This window comes from Ranitomeya variabilis, chromosome 2 (assembly GCF_051348905.1).
Source record: "Ranitomeya variabilis isolate aRanVar5 chromosome 2, aRanVar5.hap1, whole genome shotgun sequence".
Taxonomy (NCBI): domain Eukaryota; kingdom Metazoa; phylum Chordata; class Amphibia; order Anura; family Dendrobatidae; genus Ranitomeya; species Ranitomeya variabilis.
The window spans coordinates 129095586-129121363 of NC_135233.1; the positions used below are offsets into that span (position 1 = coordinate 129095586).

The window sequence follows — 25778 nt, forward strand, 5'->3', positions numbered from 1 at the left end:
TATTCCTGAAAGAACTGCTCTGTCTTCCTTGATACAACTGGTAAGACACTCTCGCTGTACTGACTTTCAGTAGTATAGATGAAAGAGGATGGTGTGGAGCGCAGGTCACCGAGAGAGCAACAACCCTTTTATCTTACTGTATCTGGGGCAAGTGCCTCAACTGCCATTTTTGGCTTTATCCAGCTTTATCTAGTACAGAATGACCACTGTTTACATTTTAATCAACATTTCAGTCCGTTTGGAGATTTCAACAAAGTAATTTAGGCTTATTATTCTGACAACGTATTTTACATTCACAATGTACTGCAATTTATTTAATAACATTCCTAGTTTCAGATGTTTAGTGCACAGCAATAGATTATGCTATAAATGTCTAATGGTGTTGGGACCTCTTAGGGACCTCCATTTATTGGATGAATGAAGGTCTCTTTGCCCTCATCATGTCAGTTAAGTGGTCTGCAGCACACAAATGGAGGGTACCAGTTTCGAAGGTGGCAATTCGGAGGAGATAAAGGAAAGAGCCACACATATATCAAAACTTTTCTATCTGGTCTCTTTATATACAGTGATTTGTGAAAATGTTCAACGCCCTTGGTATTTTAAATGTTTTTCCTACCTTACAAAAGGGAATTTCCTTTTTTTTTTTGAGGGTTTGCATCAATTCATGTAAAGAACATGCCTACAACTGTTAACATTTGGTTTTCTTCTAATTATGATGCAAATAACAAATGAGATAAAATAACTTAAAACTTCAGTGTGCATAACTATTAACCCCCTAATGTCAGCACTTTGTAGAGCCTCCTTTTGCAATAACTAAAGCTGAAAGTCACTTTGGATAAGTCTCTAAGAGCTTTTCACATCTTGCCGCTGAGATTTTTGCCCATTCCTCAAGGCAAAAACTGCTCCAACTCCTTCAAGTTAGATGGCTTTCTCTGGTGAACAGAAACAATCTTTTTAGAAAACTCCAGTGATTGTCTTATTGCTGTCTCAAGAGCATGTCCTTCCTCTATCTGAAACTAAACCTGTCAAAAACTGAACTCCTCGTGTTCTCTCCCTCTACTAACCTACCTTTGCCTGACATTGCCATCTCCGTGTGTGGTTCCACCATTACTTCCAAGCAACATGCCCGCTGCCTTGGGGTCATACTTGATTCCGAGCTTTCATTCACCCTCCACATCCGATCACTGGTTCGCTCTTCTTATCTGCATCTCAAAAACATTTCTAGAATTCGCTATTTTCTTACTTTCGACTCTGCAAAAACTCTTACTGTTTCTCTTATTCATTCTCTTCTGGACTATTTTAACTCTCTACTATACTGATGTTTCTACCTTGTGCCAGTCATTACACTGGTTACCCATCCACTCCATAATCCAGTACAAAACTACTACCCTCATCCACAAAGCACTCCATGGCTCAGCACCACCCTAAATCTTCTCCCTGGTCTCAGCCTACCACCCTACCAGTGCTCTCTGTTCTGCTAATGACCTGAGGTTAACATCCTCAATAATCAGAACCTCCCACTCCCGTCTCCAAGACTTTTAACGTGCTGCACCAATTCTTTGGAATGCCTAGGTTAATACGATTAATCCCCAGTCCACACAGTTTTAAGAGTGCCCTAAAAACACATTTGTTCTGACTGGCCTACCGCCTCAACGCATTAACCTAACTATCTCTGTGTGGCCCATTCAAAAAACTGAAACCATAATCAGGTTCCTCGTATCATGTTCTCATACGCTCTATGCATGTAATAGCCCTCTGTGTCTGTACTGTTACATACACTGTGTGCAGAATTATTAGGCAAGTTGTATTTTAGAGGATTATTTTTATTATTGATCAACAACTATGTTCTCAATCAACCCAAAAGACTCATAAATATCAAAGCTTAATATTTGTGGAAGTTGGAGTGGTTTTTTTTTAGATTTGGCTATCTTAGGAGGATATCTGTTTGTGCAGGTAACTATTACTGTGCAGAATTATTAGGCAACTTAATAAAAACCAAATATATTATATATTCCCATCTCACTTGTTTATTTTCACCAGGTAAACCAATATAACTGCACAAAATTTAGAAATAAACATTTCTGACATGCAAAAACAAAACCCCAAAAAATTAGTGACCAATATAGCCACCTTTCTTTATGATGACACTCAGCAGCCTCCATCCATACAGTAGATTCTGTCAGTTGTTTGATCTGTTTACGACCAACATTGCGTGCAGCAGCCACCACAGCCTCCCAGACACTGTTCCGAGAGGTGGACTGTTTTCCCTCCCTGTAGATCTCACATTTTATGAGGGACCACAGGTTCTCTATGGGGTTTAGATCAGGTGAACAAGGGGGCCATGCATTATTTTTTCTTCTTTGAGACCTTTACTGGCCAGCCACGCTGTGGAGTAGTTGGAGGCATGTGATGGAGAATTGTCCTGCATGAAAATCATGTTTTTCTTGAACGATATCGACTTCTTCCTGTACCACTGCTTGAAGAAGTTGTCTTCCAGAAACTGGCAGTAGGTCTGGGAGTTGAGCTTCACTCCATCCTCAACCTGAAAAGGTCCCACAAGTTCATCTTTGATGATACCAGCCCATACCAGTACCCCACCTCCACCTTGCTGGCTTCTGAGTCGGAGTGAAGCTCTCTGCCCTTTACTGATCCATCCATCTGGCCCATCAAGAGTCACTCTCATTTCATCAGTCCATAAAACCTTTGAAAAGTCAGTCTTAAGATATTTATTGGCCCAGTCTTCACGTTTTATGTTAGGTCTCTTGTTCAAAGGTGGTCGTTTTTCAGCCTTCCTTACCTTGGCCATGTCCCTGAGTATCGCACACCTTGTGCTTTTTATTAATCCAGTAACGTTGTAGCTCTGAAATATGACAAAATTGGTGGCAAATGGCATCTTGGCAGCTTCAAGCTTGATTTTCCTTAATTCATGGGTAGTTATTTTGTGCCTTTTTTGCCCAACACGCTTCTTGCGACCTTGTTGGCTATTTGCCATGAAACGCTTGATTGTTCGGTGATCACGCTTCAAAAGTTTGGCAATTTCAAGACTGCTGCTTCGCTCTGCAAGACTTCTCACAATTTTGGACTTTTCAGAGCCATGGACATCTCTCTTCTGACCCATTTTGCCAAAGAAAAGGAAGTTGCCTAATAATTAAGCACACCTTTTATAGGGTTTTGATATTATTAGACAACACCCCTCTTCATTATAGAGATGCACATCACCTGATTTACTTAATTGGTAGTTGGCTCTCAAGCCTGAACAGCTTAGAGTAGGACATGTATAAAAAGTATCATGTGATCAAAATACAACTTGTCTAATAATTCTGCACACAGTGTATTTAGGATGTTAACTGGTTCATGCAGCTTTACATGAACACCCGATTCTTGCACTATGGCTGGTCCAAACAATGAAAGCAATTGTTACCATTCACCTCTCGTGTGTCTCCTTTTTCCTCATAGTTTGTAAGCTTGCGAGCAGGGCCCTCATTCGTCTTGGTATCTGTATTGATCTGTGTTTATTTTTATGCTATAATGTCTATTGTCTGTACAAGTCCCCTCTATAATGTAAAGCGCAGCAGAATATGTTGGCCTTATATAAATAAAATTATTACTCAAGTGTTGCTTTAGCAGTATGCTATGGGTCATTATCTTGTTGGAAGGTGAACCTCCGTCCCAGGCTCAAATCACTGACAGACTGAACCGGGTTTTGCGGAAGAATATCCTTGTATTTTGCATCACCATCCATCTTCCCTTCGACTCAGACCATTTTCCCTGTCCCTGCTGCCCGAAAATATCCCCACAGAATGGTGCTGCCGCCATCATGTTTCACTGAGGGGATGGTGTTATTTCGATGATGAGCTGTGTTGGACATAGTGTTTACCTTTGTGGCAAAAAAGTTCCTTGTGAAATACATTTGGGGAGTCTCCCACATGTCGTTTGGCAAACTCAAAACGAACCTTACCCTTCTTGTGTATAAGTAAAGGCTTTTTTTCTGCCCACTCTTCCATAAAGGCCACTTTTATAAACTGTACAGCTTATTGTGATTGTATGGAAAGCCTCTGCTTGGAAACTCTGCAGTACCTTTAGGGTTACCTTTCATCTCTGTTCTGCCTCTCTGATTAACCTCTTAACGACAAGATGCATTTTTGTTTTTGCTTTTTCGTTTTTTGCTCCCCTTCTACCCAGAGCCATAACTTTTTTATTTTTTGATCAAAATGACCATGTGAGGGCTTGTTTTTTGTGGGATGAGTTGTACTTTTGAACAACACCATTGGTTTTAACACATCATTCACTGAAAACAGGAAAAAAATTCCAAGTGCGATGAAACTGCAAAAAACAAAATGCAATCCCACAGTTGTTTTTGTGTTGCTTTTTTTTACCATGTTCACTAAATGCTAAAACTGACCTGCCATTATGATTCTCCAGGTCATTACAAGTTCATAGACACCAAACATGTCTAGGTTCTTTTTTATTTAAATGGTGAAAAAAAATTCCAAATTTGTAAAAAAAAAAAAATCCAATACCAGTAGCGTCTCCATTTCTCATGATCTTGAGTTGGGTGAGGACATATTTTTTGCGCGTCAAGCTGACATTTTTAATTATACCATTTTGGTGCAGATATGATCTTTTGATCAACTGTTCTTGCATTTTAGTGCAATGTTGTGGTGACCAAAAAACGTAATTCTGACGTTTTGACTTTTTTTCTTGTTACATTGTTTAACAATCGGCTTAATTTTTTTTTTTCATTGATAGATCGGGCTATTCTGAACGCAGCGATGCCAAATATGTGTATATTTGATTTTCTTTTTGTTTTAAATTGAATTGGGCAAAAGTGGGGTGATTTGAACTTTCATATATTTTTTATTTTTTAAATATTTTTAAAAACTTTTTTTTTTTACTTTTTGCATGCTTCAATAGTTTTTTTGGGAGACTAACAGCTGCAGTTATCTGATCGTCTCTGCTAAATACAGGTGATGATCAGATCACCTGTATGTAGCAGAAATGCTCAATTGCAATGTGCACCGACCACCGGAGGGCTCTCATAGCAATCTGGCTATGACAACCATAGAGATCTGCTGGTGACCTCTGGTTCAAACAAAGAAGAGAAAAGGAGAGAAGAAGCGCACATAGGGTCTTACCCGACAATTTCAGAATCTGTTATTCAGAAAACTGCTCACCTGGTGCCCCTTTGATAGCGCCTCAGATCCACGGGTCAAGGACTGACCATATCAGGAACCATACAAAGGATTTTTGCGGATATTGTCAGCACTGCTGAACAAATGGAAATCCGTACGTATTGATGAAAAGGAATGGTGGTTTTATTCAATGCGTTTCAAAATTTATATATGACTTCTTCTTCAGGAAATACCACACACATATCCATATGTGTCACCATTGTATGGAGACCTCTACTTGTCATGCCAATCCATCAGTGACAAGCGATCACGTGTGAGGTCACCGACGGGAGGGGTTTCCGACGTGCTTGTGGCATTTAACTAGTTAACAGCTGCGGGTGGATTGTGATTCCACACGCGGCTGTTGCGGGCACTCGTCAGCTGTATATATCAGCTGTCATGTGCCCAGAAAGGTGCGGGCTCCGGCGCGGGGCACCGAACAGGGAGAGTCCGAGATCAGTGTACTATTACACCCGATGTCGGAAAGGGGTTAATTCCTGGGCTGAGAATTTTGGTGGGTGGCAGGTTTGTTGCCGTACCATGTTCTTTCCATTTAGAGATAACAAATTTGATGGTGCTTCAGGGGATCATCAGAGATTGGGATATTTTTTTTTGTTATAACCCAATCCTGACTTGTTCTTCTCAACACCTTGACTTGCTTGGAGATTTCCTTGGTCTTCATGGTGTTTGGCTAGTGGTTCCTCTTGCTTCCTGGCGTTGAGGCCTCTGTGGCCTTTCAGTAAAGCTAAAGTGTATATACTGACAGCCATGTGACACTTTGATTGCACACAGGTGGACTTCCTGTCACTAAGCATGTGACATATGAAGTTTATTGCTAGCAAAAGAAATTTTAAGGGGTTTCATTACAAAAGGGGTGAATACATATGTACATGCAAATTTTTATTTATTTGATCCCATACATTTATGACTATATTTTCTCACTTCACTTCACCATCTTAGACTATTTAGTGCTGATGCATTACACACAAATTGGATTACAAAAATATTTAAACAAAGGTTGTAACATAACAAAATAAGTAAAAAGTTAAGGAGGAGGCTATATTTTGTAGGCACTCCTTAAATGTCAGAATAGTGAATACTTCCTTAATGAATTTCAAAAGACAGAGAGCACTATGTATTGTTATTAGTGATGAGCGAGTATACTCGTTGCTCGGGTGGGTCTCCGAGCATTTGTAAGTGCTCGGAGATTTAGTTTTTGTTGCCTCAGCTGCATGATTTACAGCTGATAGACAGCTTGAATACATGTGGGGATTCCCTTGGAACCAGGCTACCCCCACATGTACTCAGGCTGGCTAGAAGCCATAAATCATGCAGCTGCGTCAACAAAAACTAAATCTCTGAGCAGTCACAAATACTCGGAGACCTTCCGAGCAACGAGTATACTCGCTCATCACTAATTATTATATACTTTCCTCTCTCTATATATATATATATATATATATATATATATATATATATAAATAAATATTTGATAGACTGCCGATTTTTGCATGTTTACGCCAACTGTGAGAGACAAAATCTAAAATAAAAATCCAGAAAATCACATTGTATGATATTTACATAATTAATTTGTATTTTATTGTATGAAATAAGTATTTGATACAATAGAAAAACAGAACTTAATATTTGGTACAGAAACCTTTGTTTGCAACTACCGAGGTCAGACGTTTCCTATAGTTCTTGACCAAGTTTGCACACACTGCAGCAGGGATTTTAGCCCACTCCTCCATACAGATCATCTCCAGATCTTTCAGGTTTCAGGGCAGTTGCTGGGCAACATTGGTTTTGGCTCCCTCCAAAGATTTTCTATTGAGTTCAGGTCTAAGCCACTCCAGGACCTTGAAATCTTTTTTACGGAGCCACTCCTTAGTTGCCTCGGCAGTGTGTTTCGGATCATTGTCATACTGGAAAACTTAGCCACGACCCATGTTCAATGCTTTTACTGAGGCAAGGAAATTGTTGGCCAAAATCCCATGACCCCATCCATCCTCCCTTCAATATGGTGCAGTCATCTTGTCCCCTTTGCAGAAATGCAACCCCAAAGTATGATGCCCCGCCCATGCTTCACTGTTGGGATGGTGTTCTTGGGGTTGTACTCATTTTTCTTCTTCCTCTAAACATGGTGAGTTGAGTTGATAACAAAAAGTTCTAGTTTAGTCTCATCTGACCACATGACCTTTTCCCATGCCTCCTCTGGATCATCCAGATGGTCATTGGCAAACTTAAAACGGGTCTGAACATGTGCTGGCATGAGCAGGGGGACCTGGCATGCCCTGCAGGATTTTTATCCATGATGGCATAGTGTGCTACCCATAGTAATGTTTGAAACTGTGGTTCCAGCTCTCTTCAGGCTATTGACCAGGTCCTCCTGTGAAATTCTGGGCTGATTCCTAACCTTTCTTAGATTCATGATTACCCCACAAAGAGAGACAGTCATTTTTTTTTTCCATTTTCTAATAATTGTGCCACCAGTTGTTACCTTCTCACCAAGTGGTCACATGGGCTCTGAGTGTGGATCTGAATGGTCTGTGCTGGAAGGTCGTGGAGAGAGCCCCATGTGTTGGGAGTGGCGGCTCCCTGGAGAGAACATGGCAGGGGCTCTGGACCTCGCACAGACCAGGCTGTGGAACAGATGGAGATCCGTGTTGTACTGACCGGGGTCAGAGTGAGAATGTCGGAAGGATGCCTCTGGTGAAGAGAGGTATCCGAGAACCTATGCGGCAATGGCAGGTAACGAATGGAGATTTGTGTTGTACTGACTGGGCTCAGAGAAAAGGAAAGACAGAGTGAGAATGTTTGAAGGATGCCTCTGAGGAAGAGAGGTATCCGAGAACCTGTACGGCACCAACAGGTAACGGATGAAGATCCGTGTGTTGTACTGACCGGGTCAGAGCGAAAGAAAGAGAGAGACACTGTGTCTGGGGCACCTCTGAGGCCAAGAGGTGTCCAGGAACCCGTCAAGGTTGCCAACGGGTAACAGTCTGAAAACCGTGTGCAATGCTGACCGGGGTCAGAGACGAACTGTGGTAAAGTTGAATATGTCCAGATACTGTTCAAGCTGTTACTAAGTTCCTGTGGATGTGGTTTATGTTGTGCGAAATAAACCTAAGAGACTGTTTTTGATAGAAATCCGTGCCCGAGTGCGTTAATCCCGTGCCAAGTGAGTGTTCCCCAAGACACGTAGTAGGCGCTATGCTACAATATATATATATATATATATATATATATATATATATATATATATATATATATACTAGACTGTGGCCCGATTCTAACGCATCGGGTATTCTAGAATATGCATGTCCCCGCAGTATATGGACAATGATGATGCCAGAATTCGCGACAGACTGTGCCCGTCGCTGATTGGTCGAGGCAACCTTTATGACATCATCGTCGCCATGGCAACCATTATGACATCTACGTCGATACTGTGCCCATCGCTGATTGATCGAGGCCTGGCGGCCTCGACCAATCAGAGACGTGGGATTTCCATTATGACATCATCGTCGCCATGCTGTGCCCGTCTCTGATTGGTCGAGGCCGCCAGGCCAGGATTTCCAGGACAGACAGACAGACAGACAGACAGAAAGACAGACAGACAGACAGACAGACGGAAAAACCCTTAGACAATTATATATATAGATATATATATATATATATATATATATATATATATATATATATATATATATATATATATATATATATATATAATTTATACAGAATCTTATGAGGTACTATTACCGTTTAATATAATTTTGCAAATTTTACCATTTTTTTTGTCTGTGTGAACTTTTCTGCCTTTGGCCCTTGTTGATAAATATTCAGGCACAATTACACTGTAGATAGTTTTTCAATTTCCAGTCTTTTAAGTAATCCATATAAAGAGGGATGACTTCTAAACTCCTTTACAGCATCCCTTTGTCTGCACCTACTGAATTGTCCCTTATCTTTTACCTCTTGCTACAAGGTCTTTGAATTGGGGTCATTTTTACCGTTTAATTCTTTTGAAGTGAGCTGTTCTGCAACTTCTGACTTGCAAATGATTTATTAGAATTAAATGCTTTACTTTAGGAAGTCATAAAGAAATATTGCTAAGTATAGATTCCTTTGAAACTCACATCTCATTTCTCGCTTGCAAAGTATGACACATTTTCAATATAGAATGATAGATGCATTGAAAAGGAATGCCAGAATGTCAGGTTATCAATGGGTTGGGATAACAATGCTAAGTCTTGTAGCCTTACAGCCTTGCATTCTCATCATTTTTCCTAACGGAGCACATCTCCATCAATGACATGTTACCCTTGATGCAGAAAAATAAAAAAAATATAATAACAAAAACAGAGATTGAGAAACATGCTTCAAAATCTAATCGCAGAACAAGCCCATGTGTGGATTTTCCTATCAGTCCAAACGTTAGAATTTACCTCTAAATTTCATATTCTGATTTCTTTAAGGGCAATCTGTCATCGGAGATCAGCACACTGTTGGGGCAGAGACCCTGATTCCAGCGATGTATCACTTGCTGCTCTGCTTGCTGCAGGCTTGATAAAATCAGTTATCTCTGCTGCAGATCTACCAGTTCTCTGAATGCTGGGCTCTGTATAGCCCCGCCCCCACCACTGATTGGAAGCTTTCTACCTATGTGTAGTGTACACAGAAAACTGCCAATCAGTGGTAGGGGCGGGGTTATACAGAGAACATGGAGGACTACATGGCAGTAGGTTAACTAGTCCCCTAGTGATAATCTCCTGCAGATAAAGCAGTGATTTTATCATAACTACAGCAAGCAGCTCAGTAAGTGACAAATTGCTGGAATCAGGGTGTCTGTCTCTATATTATGCTACTGTCAAATTATATAGAAAAAAACTTGTGACGGATTCCCTTTAATCAGAGATTCCTATGGGTGTAATTGCCACAAATAGAAAAACAATTGACCTTAATCTTGATTTGTGAATCAATTCACAACTTCCCCCTCACTGATTTACTATGGTGAATAATTTTAATGTATGAACACAGTCAAGGGATTTGACCATAGATATTTACTATCTACAAGCAGAAGAACAAAGGTCCTGTGTCCCCCATTAGAATGGAGCGGTGGTCACGTATGCGCACTACCGTTTTATTCATTGTCTATGGCATTATTGAAGACAGCGAGTACAACACTATAAGGATGGATCCCTTCCTATATGCTTATGAGGCTACTGTTTTCGGGTCAGGAGACCCGCAGCCGGCCTGGACACTGCAACCCGTATTCAGACTGTGAATGTCAGTGGTGTGCGACCTTCCTAAAGTGAAATTTCAGATTTACAGAGAAATGTCAGTGTATCAGTGTTACGACTTGACATCTTTTTCTCACTACCAAGTTTCCAGCCATTTCTTCTTTCTTGTCATGGGAATCATCTCTCTCTGCACTGTCCTGCACTGTCTTGCTGGTGGGCTGTACGAAGCATACAAGTAGAGCAGAGGTGCCCTATAAAGTATGGATGAATGCCAAGTACTGTATGTCATAGGAAATGGCTTTCTAGCTAACTAATTTCTCAACAGAAATATCAGCAAAGGTGAGTAAAGTGATCAGGGTTGTAATGGAGTGCAGATACTTGTCATAGAACTTCCGGATTTTCGTCTATCCTTTCTCAGAACGTCCTCCTGATGTGTCCGGCGCTAATGGTCACACATGCTACATAGCTCAGTCCCATCGTTGAGATCCTCTTACACAGGGACATAGGCAGAAGAGTTACTCTACTGGGGCCATTGTGCAGGTCAGTAATAAAGAATCGGTGCATAAAATCCGAAAGGTGGACATTCCAAAAGAGAATGAAAAGAACACCAGGGGGCACTACAACAAGTATATAATTAATATCTAGGTACGGGAGCCCTTGTTACAATGATTGAAATTAAAATATTTGCATGTTCTAACAGTAAAATGCAATATTTAATTGCAGGACACCTCTTCACAGTGAAGGTAAAAATTTAGGGACATGCCTTAGATTAGGCAATTACAGATAACACAGTTTTATAATGCACATTTAAAAGTAACATGTTAAATAATTGCTTTAAAGGGAACCTGTCACCCCCAAAATTGAGGGTGAGCTAAGCTCACCAGCATCAGGGGCTTATCTACAGCATTCTGGAATGCTGAAGATAAGCCCCCGATGTAACCTGAAAGATGAGAAAAAGAGGTTAGATTATACTTACCCGGGGGCGGTCCTGCTGCGGTCCGGTCCGTTGGGCGTCGCGGTCCGGTCCGGGGCCTCCCATCTTCTTACGATGACGTCCTCTTCTTGTCTTCACGTTGCGGCACCGGCGCAGGGAAACGTCAGAGAGGCCCAGCGCCTGCGTACTGCAGTACTTTGCTCTGCCCTCAACAGGGTAGACAAAGTACGCCTGTGCGGGAGCCGCAGCGTGAAGACAAGAGAACGTCATCCTATGAAGATGGGAGGCCCCTGGACCGGACTACGACGCCCATCAGATCAAACCACCCGCTCAGGTGAGCATAATCTAACCTCGTTTTCTCATTTTTCAGAATGCTGTAGATAAGCCCCTGATGCCGGTGGGCTTAGCTCACATTCGATTTTGGGGGTGACAGGTTCCCTTTAAGGGATACTCTCATGTTATCACATTGCTTTAGCTAGACAGTAAAAAAATAAGCAAGTTTGCACTTGATTTGCTTTTTCTATCAGGTATTTTTCTCCTGCAATTATAGCTTTACTCTTACATAGTGTCCATAGGAGATCGACCACCTGAGTCTGTCCAAATATGCACAGCAGCTACATTCCAAACTGTTAACTGTTAGTTAACTCCTAAAACACTGCTACCTCTCTATAGTCCATTGATTTTTATACAGCAATTAGCTGCTCACCTCCATCCCCCTCCCTCTCAACTCCTGACTAAGCTGCTATTATCAATCCTGCAAAATGTTGGTATTTCGTAGAGCAGCTCTCCTAGTCACTGCGCTAACTTTCACAAGCTGTGAGCTTGTTCAAAGGTACAGTTATCGCTGCATGCAAAGATAGTGATAATAGTGTAAAGCAAGCCCTGACAGACTGTTATTGTGACAAGGATAAGCTGAGCAGAACTGTCACCCAAGGAGGAATGGCCGCCCACCAGCAACCCGTAAATAAGGAGACTGGAAAACTGTGAGCTGCTCAAGACACAATTGAGAATAACTGTTATGGTCTGGTGATTAAGGAGCGACATGCGACTAGCTCTGAGCAGGTGGTAACTATACAGACCGCAGATCCTGATCTTAACACAGACACTAGCAGTAGCCGTGGGATGTTCCTGTCACTCCCTGGACACCTCGTCACAGCCAGAGATCTAGCTACCCCTAAAGGTAGAAATAGGAAAGCTATCTTGCCTCAGAGAAAATCCCCAAAGGATAGACAGCCCCCCACAAATAATGACTGTGAGAGGAGAAGGAAATGACATACGTAGTATGAAACAAGATTTAGCAAAGGAGGCCACTACTAGCTAGAAAGAATTAGTACAGGACAGAACACTGTGCGGTCAGTAATAAAAACTAGAAAAAGTCCACCGCAGAGAAATGCAAAAATCTCCACACCTGACTAAAGGTGTGGAGGGCAAACTCTGCTGCCCAGAGCTTCCAGCTTAGCTGACTAGATACATACTGAAAAGCTGGACAAATGAGCAAAACATAGAAAGTGCTAAACAACAAACTCCACAACAAGTGAACTGCAAAAAGACAAGCAAGGACTTAGCTTTGCTGAAATGGTCAGAGTGACAGGGAAATCCTCAGAGAGCCATGACTCCAAGCTCAACAATTGACAACTGGCATTGAATTAGGGAAAAGGCCAGACTAATATAGAAGAGCCAGAAAGACGATCAGTGAAAACAGCTGCTGATGCTAAATCCAAGAAGCAGCCATACCACTCAAAACCACAGGAGGGAGCCCAAGAGCAGAACTCACAAAAATGCTACTTATAACCACCGGAGGGAGCCCAAGAGCGGAATTCACAACAGTACCCCCCTTGAGGAGGGGTCACCGAACCCTCACCAGAGCCCCCAGGCCGATCAGGACGAGCCAAATGAAAAGCACGAACCAAATCGGCGGCATGGACATCGGAGGCAACAACCCAAGAATTATCCTCCTGGCCATAATCCTTCCGCTTGACAAGATACTGAAGCCTCCGCCTCGAAAAACGAGAATCCAAAATTTTCTCAACCACATATTCCAACTCCCCCTCAACCAACACCGGGGCAGGAGGATCAACAGATGGAACAACGGGTACCACATATCTCCGCAACAAAGATCTATGGAAAACATTGTGGATGGCAAAAGAGGCTGGAAGGACCAAACGAAAAGACACTGGATTGATAATCTCAGAAATCTTATAAGGACCAATAAACCGAGGCTTGAACTTAGGGGAAGAAACCTTCATAGGAACATGACGAGAGGATAACCAGACCAAATCCCCCACACGAAGCGAAGGACCAACACACTGACGGCGGTTAGCAAAACGCTGAGCCTTTTCCTGAAACAACGTCAAATTGTCTACCACATGAGTCGAAATCTGCTGCAACCTGTCCATCACAGAATCCACACCAGGACAATCAGAAGGCTCAACCTGCCCTGAAGAAAAACGAGGATGGAAACCAAAATTACAAAAGAAAGGCGAAACCAAAGTAGCCGAACTGGCCCGATTATTAAGGGCAAACTCGGCCAATGGCAAGAAAGCCACCCAATCATCCTGATCAGCAGACACAAAGCATCTCAAATAGGTTTCCAAGGTTTGGTTAGTTCGCTCAGTTTGGCCATTTGTCTGAGGATGGAACGCTGAAGAAAAAGACAAATTAATGCCCATCTTAGCACAAAAGGCCCGCCAAAACCTGGAAACAAACTGGGAACCTCTGTCAGACACAATATTCTCTGGAATGCCATGCAAACGAACCACATGCTGAAAAAATAATGGAACCAAATCAGAGGAGTAAGGCAATTTAGGCAAAGGTACCAAATGGACCATTTTAGAGAACCGGTCACAAACCACCCAGATAACAGACATCCTCTGGGACACAGGTAGATCCGAAATAAAATCCATGGAAATATGCTTCCAAGGCCTCTCCCGGACAGGCAAAGGCAAAAGCAACCCACTAGCGCGGGAACAGCAAGGCTTAGCCCGGGCAGAAGTCCCACAGGACTGCACAAAAGAACGCACATCCCGCGACAAGGAAGGCCACCAAAAGGACCTAGCAACCAAATCTCTGGTACCAAAAATCCCAGGATGACCGGACAACACAGAACAATGGACCTCAGAAATTACCATACTTGTCCATCTATCAGGAACAAACAGCTTCCCCACAGGACAGCGGTCAGGTTTATCAGCCTGAAATTCCTGAAGTGCCCGCCGCAAATCAGGGGAGATGGCAGACAGAATCACCCCTTCCCTAAGAATGCCAACCGGCTCAAGGACTCCAGGAGAATCAGGCAAAAAACTCCTAGAGAGGGCATCCGCTTTAACATTCTTAGATCCTGGAAGATATGAGACCACAAAATCAAAACGGGAGAAAAACAGGGACCACCGAGCCTGTCTAGGGTTCAGCCGCTTGGCCGACTCGAGGTAAATCAGATTCTTATGATCGGTCAAGACCACAATGCGGTGCTTGGCTCCCTCAAGCCAATGTCGCCACTCCTCAAATGCCCACTTCATAGCCAACAACTCCCGATTGCCGACATCATAATTGCGTTCCGCAGGCGAAAACTTTCGGGAAAAGAAGGCACATGGCTTCATCAAGGAACCATCAGAATTCCTCTGTGACAAAACGGCCCCTGCAAAATCTCAGAAGCGTCAACCTCAACCTGAAAAGGAAGAGAAACATCCGGCTGACGCAAGACAGGGGCAGAAGTAAATCGGCGTTTAAGCTCCTGAAAGGCCTCAACAGCCTCAGAGGACCAATTAGTCACATCAGCGCCTTTCTTCGTCAAATCGGTCAGGGGTTTAACCACACTAGAGAAGTTGGCAATGAAACGGCGATAAAAATTAGCAAAGCCCAAAAATTTCTGAAGGCTCTTCACAGATGTGGGTTGAATCCAGTCATGAATGGCTTGGACCTTAACAGGATCCATTTCTATAGACGAAGGAGAAAAAATAAACCCCAAAAAAGAGACCTTCTGAACTCCAAATAGGCACTTAGACCCCTTCACAAATAGAGCATTATCACGTAGGATCTGGAATACCATCCTGACCTGCTTCACATGAGACTCCCAATCATTGGAAAAAATCAAAATATCATCCAAATACACAATCAAGAATTTGTCAAGATAATTGCGGAAAATATCATGCATAAAGGACTGAAATACAGAAGGAGCATTAGAAAGCCCGAAAGGCATCACCAGGTATTCAAAATGGCCTTCGGGCGTATTAAATGCAGTTTTCCATTCGTCACCCTGTTTAATACGAACAAGATTATATGCCCCTCGAAGGTCAATCTTGGTAAACCAACTAGCCCCCTTAATCCGAGCAAACAAATCAGAGAGCAAAGGAAAAGGGTATTGGAATTTGACCGTGATCTTATTAAGAAGGCGATAATCAATACAGGGTCTCAAGGAGCCATCCTTCTTGGCAACAAAAAAGAATCCCGCTCCCAATGGTGACGAAGACGGCCGAATATGCCCCTTCTCTAAAGACTCCTTTACATAGCTCCGCATGGCGGTATGTTCAGGCACAGACAGGTTGAAAAGTCGGCCCTTAGGGAACTTACAGCCAGGAATCAAGTCAATAGCACAATCACAGTCCCTATGTGGAGGAAGGGAACTGGACTTGGGCTCATCAAATACATCCTGGAAATCTGACAAAAATTCAAGAACATCAGAAGAGAGGGAAGAGGAAATTTACATTAAAGGAACATCACTATGTACCCCTTGACAACCCCAACTAGTCACAGACATTGATTTCCAATCCAGCACTGGATTGTGTACTTGTAACCATGGAAAACCCAGTACAACAACATCATGTAAATTATGCAACACCAGAAAACGGCAATCTTCCTGATGTGCTGGAGCCATGCACATAGTCAGCTGAGTCCAATACTGAGGTTTATTCTTGGCCAACGGTGTAGCATCAATACCCCTTAAGGGTATGGGACTCTGCAAAGGCTGCAAAGAAAAACCACAGCGCCTAGCGAATTCTAAGTCCATTAAGTTCAGAGCAGCGCCTGAATCCACAAATGCCATGACAGAGAAAGATGACAATGAGCAAATCAGGGTCACAGACAGGAGAAACTTAGGCTGCACAGTACTAATGGTAACAGATCTAGCGACCCTCTTAATACGCTTAGGGCAATCAGAAATAGCATGAGCAGAATCCCCACAGTAAAAACACAGCCCATTCTGACATCTGTATCCCCTCTGTTCCGCTCTAGTCAAAATCCTATCACATTGCATGGGCTCAGGACTCTGCTCCGAGGACGCTGCCATATGGTGCACCACTTTGCGTTCGCGCAGGCGCCGATCAATCTGAATGGCCAGAGACATAGATTCGCTCAAACCAACAGGCGTGGGGAACCCCACCATAACATCTTTAAGGGCTTCAGAAAGACCCTTTCTGAAAATTGCTGCCAGAGCGTCCTTATTCCATTTAGTGAGCACAGACCATTTTCTAAATTTCTGGCAGTATAATTCTGCCGCTTCCTGACCCTGACACAGGGCCAACAGTGTTTTCTCAGCATGCTCTACAGAGTTAGGTTCGTCATACAATAATCCAAGCGATTGAAAAAATGCATCTACATTAAGCAATGCCGGATCCCCTGACTCAAGGGAGAATGCCCAGTCCTGAGGGTCACCACGCAGCAGAGAAATAACTATTTTTACTTGCTGAATGGGGTCACCAGAGGAACGGGGTTTCAGAGCAAAAAACTTGCAGTTATTTTTAAAGTTCAAAAACGTAGATCTATCCCCGTAAAACAAATCTGGAGTAGGAATTCTAGGCTCTAAGGCCGGAGTCTGAACAACATAATCTTGAATACTCTGTACTCTTGCAGCAAGCTGATCCACACGAGAAAACAACCCCTGAACATCCATGCCCACATCCAAATCCTGAATCACCCAGAGATTAAGAGGAAGGAAAAAGACAAAACAGACTAAAGAAAAAAAAAATAGCTCAGAACTCTTTTTCTTTTCCTTCTTTTGAGATGCATTCAGCTCATTTTTGGCCAGTTGTACTGTTATGGTCTGGTGATTAAGGAGCGACATGCGACTAGCTCTGAGCAGGTGGTAACTATACAGACCGCAGATCCTGATCTTAACACAGACACTAGCAGTAGCCGTGGGATGTTCCTGTCACTCCCTGGACACAGCCGGAGATCTAGCTACCCCTAAAGGTAGAAACAGGAAAGCTATCTTGCCTCAGAGAAAATCCCTAAAGGATAGACAGCCCCCCACAAATAATGACTGTGAGAGGAGAAGGAAATGACATACGTAGTATGAAACAAGATTTACCGTGTTTCCCCGAAAATAAGCCACCCCCGATAATAAGCCGTAGTGGGGGGTAGAGAAGGGGCGGCTAATATAAGCCATACCCCGAAAATAAGCCGTAGTGGGAAACACGTGGAAAATATAAGCCATGGTACCTTTTGACTGCCTCGGTCCCCTCTGTCCTCTCTTTAGTGGCCCCGAGTGCAGGGTTAACTTTCTGTGTGCCCCGGCCGAAGCTCTGATTGGTCCAGCGGCTCCCCAGCATCTCGAGCGCTGATTGGCTCAGCAGCTCTTCCCCTGTTCAGCGGTCACGTGGGACCGCTCATTAGAGAAATGAATAGGCTGCTCCACCTCCCATAGGGGCGGAGCCGCATAATTCATTTCTCTAATCAGCGGTGCCGGTGACCGCTGACAGAGGAAGAGGCTGCGGCACCGAAGACCAGCTGTCCGGGGGAAGGAGCGGGACGCCGGGAGCAGGTAAGTATGACATATTCACCTGTCCGCGTTCCACACGCCGGGCGTCGCGCCATCTTCCCGGCGTCTCTCCTCACTGACTGTGCAGGTCAGAGGGCGCGATGACGCATATAGTGTGCGCGGCGCCCTCTGCCTGATCAGTCAGTGCGGAGAGACGCCGGGACGGGACGCTGAGGAGCTGCAAGCAAGAGAGGTGAGTATGTGTTTTATTATTTTTATTGCAGCAGCAGCACAGCTATGGGGCAATAATGGACGGTGCAGAGCACTGTATGGCACAGCTATGGGGCAATAATGGACGGTGCAGAGCACTATATGGCACAGCTATGGGGCAATAATGGTGCAGAGCACTGTATGGCACAGCTATGGGGCAATAATGGTGCAGAGCACTGTATGGCACAGCTATGGGGCAATAATGGTGCAGAGCACTGTATGGCACAGCTATGGGGCAATAATGAACGGTGCAGAGCACTATATGGCACAGCTACTTTTTGGTTAAAAAAAAAGTCGCCTTTTTTTTTGGCTAATATAAGCCATACCCCGAAAATAAGCCATAGTGGGACTTTTGGGGGTAAAAAGAATATAAGACACTGGCTTATATTCGGGGAAACACGGTAGCAAAGGAGGCCACTACTAGCTAGAAAGAATTAGTACAGGACAGAACACTGTGCGGTCAGTAATAAAAACTAGAAAAAGTCCACCGCAGAGAAATGCAAAAATCTCCACACCTGACTAAAGGTGTGGAGGGCAAACTCTGCTGCCCAGAGCTTCCAGCTTAGCTGACTAGATACATACTGATAAGCTTGAAAATTGAGCAAAACATAGAAAGTGCTAAACAACAAAGTCCACGACAAGTGAACTGCAAAAAGACAAGCAAGGACTTAGCTTTGCTGAAATGGTCAGAGTGACAGGGAAATCCTCAGAGAGCCATGACTCCAAGCTCAACAATTGACAACTGGCATTGAATTAGGGAAAAGGCCAGACTAATATAGCAGAGCCAGAAAGACGATCAGTGAAAACAGCTGCTGATGCTAAATCCAAGAAGCAGCCATACCACTCAAAACCACAGGAGGGAGCCCTAGAGCAGAACTCACAAAAATGCTACTTATAACCACCGGAGGGAGCCCAAGAGCGGAATTCACAACAAATAACCCTTTAAATGTCGATTCCCAGCTAGATTACTATTACTGGAATACTATTGTTAACTGCATGTGTGATATGAATATAAATCAAGTAGTCACTGTATTTTCTTATTCCCTGTGGCGGCTCTGAATATCTTTGAGCACGCTAATAACTGTACTCTATAGTCTTCGCATAAGAAACAATAAAGAAATTGTTAATATATTCTGAAAAGTGGAAAGTATGAGAAGAAATTGGAATTTGCAGCATGCACTCTTTGTGACTACCTAAGATTATCCTCATATTCCTCCCTGCTATTGTATCACATACCGGTACATAGTAAGTTTCATTCATATTTGTTGTTTATGACACAAAAACAGCAGACAGAAAACACTATATAATACTGTCAATATCAGCTAACAATGCTAGGAACCAGGGCTTAGTATTTGTATTGATTCATTTGGTATTCACTGTGATAGCATCTATAGCCGTGAATTAATGTGCTAGCAATCCATAGAGAAACATCAGAGAGTGAAAAAAAACATCACACACATTTCAGTGCTTCAGAGAAACTGTGAACTTGAAGGCACGCTGAGAAACGGCAATCTTCAAAAGTTTTCCTCCACCTAGTTAACTTCCAAGTACTTGTTTATGGAATGGAAGCATGGCATTCTGAGTCTGAGAGAAGTCACCGGCTTCCATCATTGCATACTCCAAACATCAGCATCACAATGTGTAGAAATGAAACACATTCATGACTTAAAGAGACCAATCAGGGATCCTGACACGAGGAAATGCTTATAGACCTCATGAAACAACAATGCCGGAGCATCTTTTCTTGGAACTACATAGAAATACAATGACAACTCGCAAGAGATTAAAGACCCTCTTTAAAAAGCAATAACAATAAGTTTCATGAGTTACTGAGACCAGTAAGTAATTCTGACATGACACCTGTACACAAAATCTTCCACAGTTTTATGCATATTGACCCTGTGCGTTTCCATGATAACAGACTACAACAATATCAGGTGTAGTCAGGCTATCTTTGCTTTTATTTTTGTTTTATTCTCTTAAAGCGAAACTGTCACCAGTCTTTTGCTACTTAATCTGAAAGCAGCATACTGTAGAGACAGAGATGCTGTTTCCAGCAATATCACTTACTGGGCTACTTAGTGTAGTAGGAGATTATCATTAGCAGACTAATAACCCTGCTACCATAACGCTCACCATATTCATGAGCTCTATATATCTTCTCCCCCACCACTAATTGACCGCTTTCTGTCTATGCACAGTGTACATAGAAAGCTGTCAATCAGTGGTGTGGACGAGGTTATACAAAGCTGAGCATTAGGAGAACTGGTAGATCTGCAGGAGAAAAAAATAGTAATTGTATCAAAACAACAGCAAGCAGTCCTGCAAGTGATACATAACTGGAATCAAGATCTCTCATCCTACATCTTGCTGCTCTTGGCTGGGGTAGGAAAAACCTGGTGACAGACTGCAACTGTAAAAGTTCTCAATTGATATGACTTGCGGGAGCAGAACTGGTCTCTGCTTTTCCTGCATAATGCCAGATAATCTTACAATGCACAATGACAGTGCGCTCTCTTGCCGGCTCATTACTTCTCCTCAGAGCCAGTGAGGGAGTGCACTGTCACTGCATATTGCACAGTGGCAAAAACTTTTAAGAATCTAAATCGAAGGAGAACTTTTAAAATGACAAATTGATTGGTGACAGTTGGGGTGACAGTACTGGAGAGCTAGTGACAGAAACTTCTGACAGAATGTACTGAGCATGTGTCAGAATTGACAAACTACAATTGCTTAGAAGAGCAGGGATTAACCCCGCCAGTGACCGCAGCCTCAGCCCCCTGATGACGCTTAGCTTAGCATGCAATGGGAATCTCAAAGGAAGCGTCATCAGCGGAAGTAGTACAAAAATATAAAACAAAATAAATAAAGCAGTTAGATTAGAGAGGGAATAGTAGGAAATTTTAATTAAAGTGTATCAGGAAAGTGATTAGATTATTACATTAATTAAATAGGCATTTTTCGAACCACCCCTTTATGTTCTACAATGAACTGTATGTATATAACATGAATGAGGGTAGCTTAGCATACCGTACCTGCGGATATTATTTCACATTATGTTATCTATATATTTACATATATTTATCTAGATATTTATACTCCTGCAGCTTATAGAAACATTTATTGTTGACATTTCATACTGTGGTCAGAATTTCTACACACGTCTTCATCACACCCTTATTAAGGTCTCCATTGTTTAGGAGAGTAAAGCCACCGTTATTATGAGCCATTTATAAGGCTACATATCAGGGTCTAAGGTGTAATTCCGCGCACATTTCATTTTCCTTCTAAATGCAATTTAATTTTCTGTATTGAAAAGCTTTTTACCTGGAAACTCTGCAAACATTAATTGTGTGTTTAAGCTGCGGCTTCCACCATAAACGCTGCAAAAGCAACTTTACATTTGGTAATTTAGTGCAATCTATTGGAGGTTAAACGCTGTTGCAGCGGTAAAGGGGACAAGGAGCGTTACATTAAAAAACAAATCGGGCAGACATTATTCTGTAGTAAACTCTTGACACTTTTCATTAGCAAAGATCACACGTTCAGGAGGTTATGTGAATGCTGAGCAAAACGTGGCACGTGGCAGCTCCACTGAAACAGTCACAAGTACTGTGGTGTGAGCTGGGGAATGTGGAGGGTGTCGGCGGTGACACAAATTCTGCCATCACTTACGCCTTCACCTTTATGAGCATGGATTTGTGACTGAGAGCTGAGTAAGCAAAAATGAACTTTACCTGGTTTGCATTCATAGAGGTCGCAACACTCCCCTGGCTTGCCTGATGCCTTCGACACAACGATGTTTAGGTAGCCTGGCTGGCAGACTTTCCGCAGGCATCCTGCTGGGTTGCACACACATCGGCTGGGCAGCGGGCAACATTCCCCAGGAGGAGCGTAGCCTTCAATAAGGACGGAGTCTTCTGCGCAGCGTGGTGAAAACTGCACTTCACATCGGGCCGTGGAGCAATCCGGCTTTTCCTCTGGAAGAAGAGAAGGAGTCTGCGTTTAGATAACCCGGCTAAGTCTTCTGATCAACTTACAAATTATTACTCAACCTTAGTATAAGACTCTATTCACACTCTTGTCATGGGCCATGTCTAAAGGATACATATGGCTGGGACAAAAGAAATATCCACATGTCAGCTGTGATGTACCAAAAAGTTTCAATGGGCATAATTTTGCCCTCACTCACTGAGGTTAAGGAGTGCTGAGACTTTTTTCCATCAAGTCTGACAAGATGAGTTTTTCCACTAAGTACCGACCCAAATATTGCTGACATACACGGATGAGCTGTACCTGTATCACTCTATAGGTTTGTCTGGGCTACATGTACATTTCTGCCACACATCTGACAGGTTAACACACGTTTAATGATTTCCATTAAGTGTCTCAAGGTGGTGCGGCCGGGGGCTAATAGAAAAGCTGGCAATGCCCCATTCATAATTGGTCGCCAGTTAGAACATTAGAGAGTCTTAATCGGCCACACAAAGAGGTAAATCTGTCCAACGGTCCGTCTCCTGCTCTGTGCATATTCTGCTCTGCTTTTGTTTTATTCAGAAACCGATCTTAATACTACATCAAACATTACATGGACTTTCATGAACACCTCTATTTTATTTTCGGCGGTGACAGGCATTATGACCATCTCATAGTGTGAACTTGCAATTAAGCTGACGAGTGCAAACAGTCATACCTTAAGTCATTAATATTAATAATGATGGCCATAGCAATATATATGCTAATAGAGACTACCTCACAGGTTAACAGGTTCAACATGGGTATGCTGTGCCCTTGAGGTAGAACCAGCTATGTCAGCAGAGCTAGTGACACACAGCACACTGATGAGAAGCGAGGATGCTCCAAAAATGTCTGCTCTCACCCTTTACATACCAGAAAGACATGAATGAGACGCCTCAAAGAGTCATGTATGGTTCTAAAGAACAGCCCTCCGATGTCTGCATAGTTATTACCGAAATTCAACATTTTCATTGATAGTCACATGTGGGTTATACATATCCCAGCTGTGGTCATCTATCTATGAATCCATCCGTCTATCTATCTATGAATCAATCCTTCTATCTATCTATGAATCCATCCATCTATCTAGCTATGAATCCATCCATCCATCCATCTATGAATCCATCCGTCTATCTATCTATGAATCAATCCTTCTATCTATCTATGAATCCATCCATCTATCTAGCTATGAATCCATCCATCCATCCATCTATGAATCCATCCATCCATCCATCTATGAATCCATCCATCCGTCTATCTATGAATCCATCCATCTATCTACTGTAAGTATGAATCCATCCATCCATCTATCTATGAATCCATCCGTATATATATATATATATATATATATATATATATATATATATATATATATATATATATGAATCCATCCATCTATCTATCCATTTATCTACTAATCTATCCATGTATCTATGAATCCATCCGTCTATCTATAAATCCATCAGTTGATCTATGAATCCATCCGCCTATCTATTTATGAATCCATCAGTCGATCTATGAATCCAGCTGCCTATCTATAAATCCATCCGTCTATCTATCTATGAATCCATCCATCTATCTATGAATTTATCCGTCTAACTATCAATCTATGAATCCATCTGTCTATCTACAGTGGGGCAAAAAAGTATTTAGTCAGTCAGCAATAGTGCAAGTTCCACCACTTAAAAAGATGAGAGGCGTCTGTAATTTACATCATAGGTAGACCTCAACTATGGGAGACAAACTGAGAAATAAAAATCCAGAAAATCACATTGTCTGTTTTTTTATCATTTTATTTGCATATTATGGTGGAAAATAAGTATTTGGTCAGAAACAAACAATCAAGATTTCTGGCTCTCACAGACCTGTAACTTCTTCTTTAAGAGTCTCCTCTTTCCTCCACTCATTACCTGTAGTAATGGCACCTGTTTAAACTTGTTATCAGTATAAAAGGACACCTGTGCACACCCTCAAACAGTCTGACTCCAAACTCCACTATGGTGAAGACCAAAGAGCTGTCAAAGGACACCAGAAACAAAATTGTAGCCCTGCACCAGGCTGGGAAGACTGAATCTGCAATAGCCAACCAGCTTGGAGTGAAGAAATCAACAGTGGGAGCAATAATTAGAAAATGGAAGACATTCAAGACCACTGATAATCTCCCTCGATCTGGGGCTCCACGCATAATCCCACCCCGTGGGGTCAGAATGATCACAAGAACGGTGAGAAAAAATCCCAGAACCACGCGGGGGGACCTAGTGAATGAACTGCAGAGAGCTGGGACCAATGTAACAAGGCCTACCATAAGTAACACACTACGCCACCATGGACTCAGATCCTGCAGTGCCAGACGTGTCCCACTGCTTAAGCCAGTACATGTCCGGGCCCGTCTGAAGTTTGCTAGAGAGCATTTGGATGATCCAGAGGAGTTTTGGGAGAATGTCCTATGGTCTGATGAAACCAAACTGGAACTGTTTGGTAGAAACACAACTTGTCGTGTTTGGAGGAAAAAGAATACTGAGTTGCATCCATCAAACACCATACCTACTGTAAAGCATGGTGGTGGAAACATCATGCTTTGGGGCTGTTTCTCTGCAAAGGGGCCAGGACGACTGATCCGGGTACATGAAAGAATGAATGGGGCCATGTATCGTGAGATTTTGAGTGCAAACCTCCTTCCATCAGCAAGGGCATTGAAGATGAAACGTGGCTGGGTCTTTCAACATGACAATGATCCAAAGCACACCGCCAGGGCAACGAAGGAGTGGCTTCGTAAGAAGCATTTCAAGGTCCTGGAGTGGCCTAGCCAGTCTCCAGATCTCAACCCTATAGAATACCTTTGGAGGGAGTTGAAAGTCCGTGTTGCCAAGCGAAAAGCCAAAAACATCACTGCTCTAGAGGAGATCTGCATGGAGGAATGGGCCAACATACCAACAACAGTGTGTGGCAACCTTGTGAAGGCTTACAGAAAACGTTTGACCTCTGTCATTGCCAACAAAGGATATATTACAAAGCATTGAGATGAAATTTTGTTTCTGACCAAATACTTATTTTCCACCATAATATGCAAATAAAATGATAAAAAAACAGACAATATGATTTTCTGGATTTTTTTTTCTCAGTTTGTCTCCCATAGTTGAGGTCTACCTATGATGTAAATTACAGACGCCTCTCATCTTTTTAAGTGGTGGAACTTGCACTATTGCTGACTGACTAAATACTTTTTTGCCCCACTGTATCTATGAATCCATCCATTGAATGTAGTAATCAAAAAACAGGAGCAGCACACTGTTGTTTGTGAAAAAAAAGCGGTTTTATTTAGCCCATGATGGCGACATTTCGGTCCAAATAGGTTCATCATGGGCTAAATAAAACCGCTTTTTTTTCACAAACAACGGTGTGCTGCTTCTGGTTTTTTTGGATTACTACATTCAAGGTTTGGTACTTGCCTG

At 42.6% G+C, this 25778-nt stretch overlaps 1 protein-coding gene across 1 annotated transcript in view; it reads right to left on the minus strand.

The window, feature by feature from the left end:
* CRIM1 (cysteine rich transmembrane BMP regulator 1) overlaps window positions 1-25778 on the minus strand; it is a 957989-nt gene that overhangs the window by 514583 nt on the left and 417628 nt on the right. The window contains exon 3 of the mRNA XM_077283003.1: window positions 22047-22289. Within this exon, the coding sequence (XP_077139118.1) occupies window positions 22047-22289 (243 nt within the window). The remainder of the gene's footprint in view (window positions 1-22046; window positions 22290-25778) is intronic.